At 38.6% G+C, this 12,955-nt stretch overlaps 1 protein-coding gene across 1 annotated transcript in view; it reads right to left on the minus strand.

Moving 5' to 3' along the window:
• LOC118763309 (probable cyclin-dependent serine/threonine-protein kinase DDB_G0292550) overlaps window positions 1-330 on the minus strand; it is a 29,198-nt gene extending 28,868 nt beyond the window's left edge. The window contains exon 1 of the mRNA XM_036502671.1: window positions 1-330. This exon is cut by the window's left edge and continues 511 nt beyond it. Coding sequence (XP_036358564.1) covers window positions 1-330 — 330 coding nt within the window.
• Between the last annotated feature and the right edge of the window lie 12,625 nt (window positions 331-12,955).

A 12,955-nucleotide genomic window follows, 5' to 3' on the forward strand; every position in this document is an offset into this window, starting at 1 on the left:
ATTAGTAATATGTATATTTTTATTTTTATTACTATTAGTATCATTCTTATTCCTATTTTCACCTTCATTAGACCTAAGCCCAACTTTAAACCTCAATTCACATTTATGATTCCTATTATTTGCAACCCCTTCCCTCCCGTTGCTGTTATCATCCATAGTATTTTCATCATTACAATTTTCATTATTAAACTTATTAACGTGGTTACCATTTACAAAACCAACCACATCACATTTATTTCTCTTATTTTCAAATCTCATTTTATCAGCATATATATTGGTCATTATCAGCTTGTTGCTATCCGAAATCCGTTTCATATCGTCGCTGACCATACTGGCCAATTTAATTTTTAATTTTGTATTGTGTATGTATTCAATGTTATTTATGAACCCACTCAATTTTAAGGCATTGTTGTATATTGGGCATGTTGATTAAAGATGTTTTCATTCGCCGATAGGTTTGAGATTCTGATAGAAATTGCAGATACACTGCTATTGATGGTTGATTTGGGATGATTTGAGGAAACATTGATATATTAGAAAGTTTGGTTTGGTTTTCGGAAAGGGTAGTGTAAGCTAGTATTCAGATCGAGAGTGACATCCAAGAAATTTGCCATTTTAGGATTATTCTCAAAAACGATGCTCAAATTATAAAAGTCCTTCAGAAACTCCCTAAGGTCCTTCTTCATTCTTTCAATCTGTGGATTTGAATGATTAGAGACGATTAACAATGCATCATCCCTATAAATCCCTCCGGATAGAGATGGGAAAAACCGCTTAATCTTGTCTAACAGAAATAGACCAACAATATCCGTTACTTGAGCCGAGTCCGAAGATCCCATAGTGATGTCGAATAAATTAAAAGAATCCGATTTAGACCAGTGGTGCTTTCCATAATTTATCAGAGTCATTCTTGCTGCTTGAATAATATCAATATCTAGATTCGATATTTCAACAAAGTTCAGGGCGAAAATGATTGCTTTATTCAGTAAGATGGGAGAGATCGAGGAGTAGTAATTCGAAATAGCAAATTGTACAAATGAAGATGAGTCATCACATTTGATTGTGTGATACCAATATAAAAAATCATTGGTAGATTCCCATAAGGGCAACATCGTCCTTTCTCTTAGCACCGGAATGATTCTAACCAATATGGATTTGCTGATTCTACCCAAGTCAAATTTAGATGGGCAAATTAGTCGTATTGATGGTTTGGCAAGAAAATATTTTTATGGTCCTTTAGGGTGCAGTGCGGGCTTTTAGGATCATAATTCAGAAATTAAGTGAAGTGGTCCAGATGGCGCTGCGTGCATACCATTTACTATGGCTGCTGGGTCGAATTATATGCGTATAAAGTAGCATTCAGGATCGGAGAAAAATTTCTGGGAGTACCTAATGTCTCGGTTCTGAATATCGCCGGTATGTGATTGTGTATTTGTTTACGTTTACTATGTGTTGTATGTATAGGACATCATGATGAGGGGAGTGTCAATTTTAAGTATTTGATATGTCTAATAATATTAATTGGCGCGTCTCCGAAACGGCCCGTAGATGGACTTCTGTGTATCTTTGTAAACTTAAATTTTTGTAAACTTGTATAATTATTATCTTCTATGTACATTTCGCTAGAATTTTAATTCGTCTTTTAATATGCCATTGTATGCTTTATTTTTTATTTATTATTATTATATTCATTTCTCTTATTGTAACAAATTTATACTAAATGTTTAAGCGTAAATTCAAGGTGTTATATGCAAAATTTATATTTTCATATGATACTAGCAGTATCGCCCGGCGTTGCTCGGGTTTGTAAGGGAAATAACTATATAAGCATTTTTAGAGAGTTATAGCCAAAATATAGCAAAAAAATGCATTAAAAATGGAAAAAAATTATGGTAAATTTTTTTTAAATCGTTGACATTTTTAGAGAGTTACTTCCCTTATATAATAGCAAAAAAATGCATTAAAATGGAAAAAAATGATGGTAAATTTTTTTTTAATTGTAGACTCATCGTAGACTCATCGTAGACGCGCGCTAATACCAAGAAGGGCTCGATATGTATCACAACTATAAGATACCCCCTGTTTTGGTTAAACTGCACCGCAAAATGTGGGAGTAGTTAGGAATCTAAATCGTAGGAGACAGACACACAACTTCATTTTTTATATAAAGATATTAATATTTATTTTTATGATATATTTATATTTATATATTACTAAATTTTTAAATTTTTAATGTCGGACTTTATAGATATAAATGAATATATGAAGATTTGTATGTGTTTGGTCATTCTGTGGATTTTCTGATGTTCCTGTGGTTGTTGCTCGCATTGCCTCACCTCCGTTTAAATACACTTTGTTTTTTATCCAACAGGTTTTTTTAACCCAGTGTTTAAATGTTGTTGTATATAGCTTTATGTGCTTCTACTTTCAATGTCGCAAGAATTTTTTCCTTTTTCTGTTGTGGCTGATTGTATAGTTCTTTATCTGTGGTGAAAACTGCAACAATTTGTTCTGATAAAAATTCCTGATAAAAAAATACAAATTGAACAAAAAAAGAAGCTTTAAAAATATTGTATCGCCTCGAGCACTTTAATAAACATTGCAAAAATTTGCAGATTAAAAAAATTAATACATTAGAAACAATATTTTTAAAAAATCAATACAGTGGTTCAGAAACAAGGAAGCAAAATATGAAATGTGTGCTTTAAATTTCATTTTAGGTTTATGAATTCGTTTGTTTGAGTTTATATATTTTTTTTATGAAACTCAACAAGAAATATTTTCTTAATTGCATGGATGGAACAATTTCGAGAGAATCAACATTACTGGAAAAAATCAAGATTGTCAGTAGAGAGGAAATAAAGACCGATATTGAAGTGGTAAGAAGAGGCGTGTGGCTTAGTGGTAAGGGTGTCAGCATCATAATCATAAGATTGTGGTTTCGATTCCTGGACTGGGCGACGCGTTGTGTTCTTGGGCAAAACACTTCATTTCACGTTGCTCCAGTCCACTCAGCTGGCAAAAATGAGTAACGCTGCGATGGACTGGCGTTCTGTCCAGCTGGGGAACACATACGCCATAGAAACCGGGCCCATGAGCCTGGATAGGTTTTAAAAGGACGCATTTATCTTTATTTTAAGAAGAGGATTGGAACGAGGAGGAAATCTGTTCAACGAAAAAACGAAAGTATTTTTTATTGTTCAGGTTAGTGATCGCAACAATAAGCTTGTAAACAACAGCGGTATTTACACACACACACACACACACACACACACATACATACATGTGCGGACACACATGCGAGCACGTACACACATACACACACAAATGCACATTTATGCACACATACATACACACCCAATGCAAATGCATACACCATGGCCGCAGTCAAATGACTGAAACAAGTAAAAGAGTAAAAGAGTATACACACGCTCATACACACGCATATATACACACCCGCCTCTTATGTTTACATTTGACAGAAGTTTTGATGTGAATATTCCTCCAGTATTCCTTGAGTTGGTGTTTATGAATGCATTCCATAACAGAGGGATTTTCAAGTTTATTTCAGGACAGTCCTTTCTGCGGGCGGCATTGTAAATTGTTTTAGCAACAACATTGTGCCGCATAGGGAGATAGTAACGTGACGACATTTTAGGACAGCTGCTAATCACATGCGTGATGTCTTCCACAGAAACATGACATAGCCTCCATATGCAGTTTCACCTTGAGATTACAAGGGCATCACTGTCTCTCTTGTTCACCAGGTACTTTGGGACAATCTCCTGTTCCTGGATTGCAAACGCATAGCCTTCAAAGTTTGATGTGATGTAGTGGTCTTGTGTCCAAGAGAGGCTGTGCTTCGTGTCAATTCTACTGTCTTCTGAAAGCTTCCGGCAACATACCCATGCGTAGTCTTCTTTTTGTATGTTGAGTGCTTTCCATCCAGGTCTTCTCTGAGGTGAGAGAGCCCAGCTGTTTTGAGGCTGTACGTATGTATGTATGTATGTATGTATGTATGTATGTATGTATGTATGTATGTATGTATGAATGTATGTATTTTCTATATGGTCTTTAATTTAAATTCTTCCTCTGAGAAAGGAGCTACTTCCCAACAGATACAAAGCTCTATCGTTGGAATGTAGATAACAAAAACGAAGTCACATTTTAAACTTGAGAAAAGTCTTGCATATTTTTACTGTTCCACTTACAGAATGTATTTGTAATGTGCAAATTGGTTGATTTCTTTTTCTGAAGACCCTAGCTTATCCAGATTGTCACTTAGGCATTTAGTCACAAAACTAATGCGCTAATTATTATTGGCATAAATGTGAATTTATACTCTGGATGTAGAATTTGTATTATGTATGTAAGTATTATGTATGTATGTATGTACATTCGTACGTACGAATATAAGCATATGTTTGTGTGCATGCATGTATTTATGTATATGTATGTGTGTATGTATATATATATATATACTAGCATAATTGCCCGGCGATGCTCGGGGCTGATTTGCTTGAAAGTACTGTTAATGATTGCACTGAATTATGATGATTATTCAGGCAAATATTGATATAAGTTTACGGCGAATGAATGTATTTGTAAGTGTATAGAAAGCCGTGTAAAGGGGTTCCTACCCCCTCGTAGAATGGTGTAAGAATTGAATGTAAGGTTGCCTTGAAAAGAGCCATGTTATTGTTCTCATAATTGTAAGAATTTGATAGTCGTGGAAGGCGGTGTAAAACGTTCGCAGGTGAATAGGGTCTCTTCGTTTTCCACGAACGGCAGCGGATGTGCTGTTACAAAACTTCATGCTGTGTTAAAAGAGAATGGATGCCCTATGTAGGCAAAGTGTTCCCAACAGTTATTAGTTGTAGTGGTAGAGTGTTTATGCCGAATATGTACGTATGCATGTATATATATATGTATGTATGCCTGTATATATGTACAAAATCCACTGAGAAGGCTTTTGTTGGTCTGAAGTTACAGCAGAAGACACATGCCAAGTCACCACACAGTGGGACTGAACCCAGGACCATGTGTTTGGAACGTAGTTTGTTACCACACAGCCACACCTGCCCTTATGTATGTGTGTGTGTGTGTGTGTGTGTGTGTGTGTGTGCGTATGTGTGTATGGGTAGATATATTATGCATGTATATATGTGTATATATATATGTATATATATTACATGTACATCTATATATATACATCTACACATAAAATACAAAATAGAAAGTTATATCTTGATATCGCTAGTGATAACAATACTCAAAATATATAACAGACTGGAATTGTAGGCCCGTCTCTTGCAATTTCGATCAATTGGATCTTGTCCTCCCTCTTGTATAGAAGTGTACGGCTGCAGCGAAATTCATTTCTGGACTTTCTTCTATGAAAGGCATTTTAACAAAAATGCTTCCGCAAAGACGGTGAAAATATTGTCAATTTCCCCAAACAGGGACACAATTCAATTTTGAAACAATAACCAAAGCCCCTTCTCCGAAAGGGGGAGGGTTACGGTTTACAATTATTTAACAAATGCAACACAACAACGTTTCCCTGACGAGGAACCAACAAACGTGATTACAATAGTCAAACAGTAATAATAATAACAACAAACCTTTTTAATTTATCCCCATTTATGTGAAACCACTTATTCAAGTTCAAGTCATTGATGCAATTTAGATAGATAGATAGATACTTTGCTCGATGCAATCAATCAAAAAGTCAAGCTTAGTCAAGCTCAGTCAAGCTTAGTCAAGCTCAGTCAAGCTCAGTCAAGCTCAGTCAAACTAGTCCTCTATACTTATATCCACCTGTGTGAACGTACGATATCAGGGTTCTTCCTAGCAAAGGTTTTCCGTCTCCTTAATATCATTGCAACTAAGCGGTGATATCTAAGAACTTCATATTGCCCTCCTAAATATTCCGCATACACAAAGACAAAGACTCTCTCTACACCTCATCCACATTCAGCCAAACTCATATTCACAAACTTACAATAAAAATGAATACTCTACACATGGCGCAGGAGTGGCTGTGTAGTAAGTAGCTTGCTAACCAACCACATGGTTCCGGGTTCAGTCCCACTGCGTGGCATCTTGGGCAAGTGTCTTCTGCTATAGCCCCGGGCCGACCAATGCCTTGTGAGTGGATTTGGTGGACGGAAACTGAAAGAAGCCTGTCGTATATATGTATATATATATATGTATGTATGTGTATGTGTTTGTGTGTCTGTGTTTGTACCCCTAGCATTGCTTGACAACCGATGCTGGTGTGTTTACATCCCCGTCACTTAGCGGTTCGGCAAAAGAGAGACCGATAGAATAAGTACTGGGCTTACAAAGAATAAGTCCCGGGGTCGATTTTCTCGACTAAAAGGCGATGCTCCAGCATGGCCGCAGTCAAATGACTGAAACATGTAAAAGAGTAAAGAGTAAAGAGTAAAGAGTACATCCGCACATATTTTCGACTGCAATCACACTCACTCACTGAACCTCAAGCACGCATGCGCATACACGCACCAACAAACCGACGCATGCCCAAGTGACACACATCTATAAACCTAAAGTGTTTATATATAAACTCTTCTAGTGTTCCTGGACTTAAGCAAGCTTTCGTGACCTTAATGTGTTAGTCTGGGATAAACAGTGATGTAGAAGTATTCTCTCTGTTGCCGTGTTTATCTGCTATGGAAGCACACATTGTGACCTTTGCAAATACGTTTGCCAATAAACCGTTGTTTGTTAAAATGAAGAAATGTAAATTCTGCCGTTTGAATTTAGAAATTTCAAACAAATTAAAAGCTTTAACCTCAAATTAACAATAAATTAACAACAAAACAATTCTAAAATTACAATAACAATACAACGAACACAGCAACAACTTTGTCATGGCAGCTGTAACCACAACTGCGACAGCTATGTTTTTTCCCCACTTTGAAGATGGTATATTGGCGGTTTGGAGGATATAAAAGCATGCGAAACAAGTAAAAGGCTGGCATGCGAGTCATCTCGCTGGACGCCAGGCCTATATAGGGTAAAATAACAATACAGAATGTAGATAGAATTTGTTATTTTGTGCACGGAATTCCGAAAGGATCTGACCTTTCTTTCATTCTATTTAATCTATATCTGGACTGGAAGCACTCCGTCGGTTACGACGACGAGGGTTCCGGTTGATCCGAATCAACGGAACAGCCTGCTCGTGAAATTAACGTGTAAGTGGCTGAGCACTCCACAGACACGTGTACCCATAACGTAGTTCTCGGGGATATTCAGCGTGACACAGAGAGTGACAAGGCCGGCCCTTTGAAATACAGGTACAACAGAAACAGGAAGTAAGAGTGAGAGAAAGTTGTAGTGAAAGAGTACAGCAGGAATCACCACCATCCCCTGCCGGAGCCTCGTGGATCTTTAGGTGTTTTCGCTCAATAAACACTCACAACGCCCGGTCTGGGAATCGAAACCGCGATCCTATGACCGCGAGTCCGCTGCCCTAACCACTGGGCCATTGCGCCTCCACTTAACGAAATACATAAAGTAGCCAACGAGACTCCGATAAATCACACAGTATCATCCATAAGAAAAAGTGGGAAAGGACCCATTGGATGATGTAGTAAGACACTTCTAAAAAGGCGGGTTGGTCACGGATGAAAGCCCTTTTTATCATACATCTGCTCTATTATTACTCTTTTACTCTTTTACGTGTTTCAGTCATTTGACTGTGGCCAAGCTGGAGTACCGCCTTTAGTCGAGCAAATCGACCCCGGGACTTATTCTTTGTAAGCCTAGTACTTATTCTATCGGTCTCTTTTGCCGAACCGCTAAGTTACGGGGACGTAAACACACCACCATCGGTTGTCAAGCGATGTTGGGGAGAGAAACACAGATACACAAACGCACACACACACATATACTCGTACATATATATACATATATACGACGGGCTTCTTTCAGTTTCCGCCAGTTTCTCGGCCCGAGGCTATAGAAGAAGACACTTGCCCACGGTGTCACGCAGTTGGACTGAACCCGGAGCCATGTTGTTGGTAAGCAAGCTACTTACCACACAGCCACTCCTGTGCCTATTATTGTTGATCTTTGGCTAAACACGTCAACATACTAACATGTATGCTACAAAGAAGCAAATTGATATAATAAATAACATCATCCCTAAAGCGGCAAGCTTGCGGGGCCGTAACACGACGAGCAAAATGCTTAGCGGCACTGGGGTTGTTGTAATCGGTTTACTTCTCTACCTCGAAACTCTTGGCCTTTCACCAAAACAAAAAAATAAAAAATAACAATAAAAAACACAAAAGCTAAGTTCGTCCACGATGCTACAGACGTAGTTTCTCAGCGAATCCTAAACCACTCACCGCCTAAAATAGTGGAGGTGCGTGACAGAGTGGTTAAGGTGTTGGACTCGTGAATATAAGATTATGCTTTCGATTCTTGGACCGGGCGATACGTTGTGTTCTTGAGCAAAACACTTCATTTCACATTGCTCCAGTCCACTCAGCTGGCAAAAATGAGTAATTCTGCGACGGATCTGCCAAACTCATTATCATGATGGTATCTTTCCTTGAAGCCAAATTCACATACTTTTCTGTACACATTTTGAGATAGATGATAGAGACAACATGAGATGGAAGCATTAGGAAACACAGATAAAATGCTATTAATGTGAGCTTTTTCAAAAGCCAGGGCTCAGTCCTTGACATAATTCATTTAGCTCATTAAAAAGGCGGGTGTAAGTTTCTTGATTTTTGTTTGGAAACAATGCAAACAATTTTGGAACACTGAATGAATCCACTTGAATATGAAGCATGTACAACTGATAAAATACAGTTGGGGGGCACCTAAAAGTTCCATCACCTGCCCAGTGTTTTACATTCACTAAATCATCAAACCCTTTATCAGTTGTGAACACAAGTAATCTGTCTACATCAGTTTCACCACTATCAAATTGCAAGAAAAGTTTGCCACTATCAGGAACTTGTATTCACCAGGTATCTCATAACCAAATCGGCTCTTAGGGATTGGAGGGGCACTTACTTTTGCTTAACGCCAGTTCCTTATATTGCAACTTACACACGAAGAGGAGGGCAGGTGAGCCATTTCATTTTCATCAAGCTTTTCACAATCAGTCGCAATTAATGAAGGAGAAGATTCCCGAGACATCCTTGTAAGTTGGATAAATAATTTAACGAAGTACTTACACGAACACACGAGGCTTACTGTTACACGAGGTTAAATGGCTCAGTGAATTGCTTACCGAGAGTTATTAGCTATTAAAGTTTTAAAATTTGGGGCAATTTTAGCTAAACGTAAGCCACAGACACATTCATGCCATAGTAACCAGTCAAACATGAGAATTCTTGTCTGCGAGAAAGTACGTGTTGGCTAATATGTTCCAGTCATTGAGATGGTTGTCATATTTGCTAAAAATAATAGCCTAATAGACCTTAAATCACGCACCAGAGGGGGATGCAGTTTCGTACCCAAAAGAAAATTATGCAAAACGAAAAAGCATTTTATGAGTACAAGAAAACGTAGTGAGAATATGTATTGGCGAGGCACGCGCCAAGGATACATGGGGTCTGTGTCAGTGAGGAGAGACACAAAGTTTGAAGGTGGCACTCTTCCTCTTTTGACTGTTGTGCTTTTCTTTTTCTCATGGGTTAAGGAATTGACTTCAGTCCGGTTTTGTGTTGAAGAACTAGGGATGAGCCATTGCTCAGATGTTGATGAGCCATTGCTCGGCTATGTTAGGGATGTGCGGAGAGCTTGCTCCGTTATCTAGTTAAGGTTGGAGATGTTTGATTTTTATAAATATTTAATTTGTAATATGCTATTTTGTTTTTTGATAAATCTTTTAAGTTTGTGTTTTAAGTTTCTTATTTTGAGAAATATTTAATCTGTAATGTGCATATTGAATGCTTAAAACTACAAAATACGTGTTGTTTACTCGTTTTTTTTTTTATCATTGGGTGGCTGTGAGGTGTGCTAGAAATAACAGCTGAATAGGCTTTAAATCACGCACCCTCACAATTTTTGAGGGAGTGCATAATTGTATGAAGTCTCGCATATATATGTTGTGAGTAAATCGTTTGTTTACGGTTTCATATAAAAACACAGGTGCTATTTTCAGGATGTTGACAAAATGTGTAGTCACACACATAATGACAGCTTCTAAATCCTGCTTCCTGACTGGGTGAAAATGATAAAACTTTGAACCTCTATAACTGTTTTATTTTAGATATTTCTGGAAAATGTTAAATATCTCCAGCAATTCAGCTTGGAAATCTACATTAATGTAGCAAATTTTAAAATTTTCAATAAACTTTGGTTTCTGAAATCTTGGCTGCCAAACAGAAAAGATCTAAACAACCGAATAGGTGACTGAAATGATTCTTTCACTTAACTGAATTACTTTGTAAATCATCACCATCATCAACAACAACAAAAACAATAATAGAAATAGCGAACGATTGGCTGTGTGGTAAGTAGCTTGCTTATAAACCACATAGTTCCGGGTTCAGTCTCACTGCGTGGCACCTTGAGCAAGTGTCTTCTACTATAGCCTCGGGCCAACCAAAGCCTTGTGAGTGGATGTGGTAGACGGAAACTGAAAGAAGCTCGTCGTATACATGTACATATATATATATATATATATATATATATATATATATATATATGAGTGTGTATATGTTTGTGTGTCTGTGTTTGTCCCCCCAACATCGCTTGACAACCGATGGTGGTGTGTTTACGTCCCCGTAACATAGCGATTCGGCAAAAGAGACCGATAAAATAAGTACAAGGCTTACAAAGAATAAGTACTGCGGTCGATTTGTTCGACTAAAGGCGGTGCTCCAGCATAGCCACAGTCAAATGACTGAAACAAGTAAAAGAGTAAAGAGTAATACTAGGAATGAAATTACCGGGAGTGAAATTGACTGGCAGCTAAATTACCAGAGGTCAAATTATCGGAGCCAAAATACCGGAAGTCTAAATAACCAGGAGTCAATTTACCTAGAACCATATATACCCATTGCCTATCATTCTATCTTTGATAGCGTTTGTTACATAGACGTACTTGCTTACGAAACGTTGCAACTTAAATTGCTGGCTCTGAAATCTATAGAAAATCTTTAGCGGTAATCTTCAAAAGTAAATATTTATACTATAGGCTCAGTGCCTTAAATTTTGCGTGAAGGGGCTGGTCGATTCCATCGACCCCACTTCTCAACAGATAGTTATTTTATCAACCCCGAAAGGATGAAAGGCAAAAAAGTCAACACTGGTGGAAATTGAACTCAGAACGTAAAACCAGAAAAAATTGCTGCTAAGCATTTTGTTTGACGCGCTAACAATTCTGCTGTCTCACTGCCTTTCAGTCTCTAAGTAATATTTGTATCAAGTAAGGCAGCGAGCTAGCAGAAACATTAGCACGTCCGGCGAAATGCCTAGTGGTACTTCGTCTGCCGTTACGTTCTGAGTTCAAATTCCGCCGAGGTCGACTTTACCTTTCATCCTTTCGGGGTCGATAAATTAAGTACCAGTTACGCACTGGGGTCGATGTAATCGACTTAATACCTATGACTGTTCTTGTTTGTCCCCTCTATGTTTAGCCCCTTGTGGGTAATAAAGAAATAGGTATTTCGTCTGCCGTTACGTTCTGAGTTCAAATTCCACCGAGGTCGACTTTGCCTTTCATCCTTTCGGGGTCGATAAATTAAGTACCAGTTACTCACTGGGGTTGATATAATCGACTTAATCCATTTGTCTGTCCTTGTTTGTCCCCTCTGTGTTTAGCCCCTTGTGGGTAGTAAAGAAATAGGTATTTCCTCTGTCTGTACGTTCTGAGTTCAAATTCCGCCGAGGTCGACTTTGCCTTTCATCCTTTCGGGGTCGATAAATTAAGTACCAGTTGCTTACTGGTGTCGATCTAATCGACTGGGCTCCTTCCCTCAAAATTTCAGGTCTTATGCCTAGAGCAGAAAAGAATATCTGTATCAAGTGTCACAAAGCATCAAGTGTCTCTGCGTAATATTTCCGTCTCTGTGCAATATTTGTATCGAGTGTCACAAAGTATCGAGTGTCACAAAGTATCGAGTGTCACAAAGTATCGAGTGTCACAAAGTATCGAGTGTCAGGAAGCTCACAGAATACGAAAGGCTGTTTTCACTGATAGAAGACGACTCACTGTCACACACACACACACACACACACACACAAAATATACCTATTATAATGTATTAATAGAATTGTTTTCTATAAGACAGTATTTTGTAAATAGTGACAGTTTACGCGTTCCTTGTAAATACTATAACCGACACCCTTTTCATCGGCTCTGCATATTTTACACCGTGGAGGCGCAATGGCCCAGTGGTTAGGGCAGCGGACTCGCGGTCGGAGGATCGCGGTTTCGATTCCCAGACCGGGCGTTGTGAGTGTTTATTGAGTGAAAACACCTGAAGCTGCTCGAGGCTCCGACAGGGATGGTGGTGATCCCTGCTGTACTCTTTCACCACAACTTTCTCTCACTTCCTGTTTCTGTTGTACCTGTATTTCAAGGAGCCGACCTTGTCCCTCTCTGTGTCACGCTGAATATCCCCGAGAACTACGTTAAGGGTACACGTGTCTGTGGAGTGCTCAGCCACTTACACGTTAATTTCACGAGCAGGCTGTTCCGTTGATTCGGATCAACCGGAACCCTCGTCGTCGTAACCGACGGAGTGCTTCCAATACTTTACACCATTACTACCCATACAGCATAAGATATATAACACGACTACTCTGCGTTGCACATCAGTACAGCTTTTGTATCAAGTCTGCAGTAGGCGCTGGCGTGGCTGTGTGGCACGAAGCTTACTGCCCAATCACATAGTCCCGGGTTCAGTCCCACTGCATGGTACCAAAGCTTTGTGAGTTGATTTGGTAGATGGAT

Source organism: Octopus sinensis, linkage group LG4, assembly GCF_006345805.1.
Source record: "Octopus sinensis linkage group LG4, ASM634580v1, whole genome shotgun sequence".
Lineage (NCBI taxonomy): Eukaryota > Metazoa > Mollusca > Cephalopoda > Octopoda > Octopodidae > Octopus > Octopus sinensis.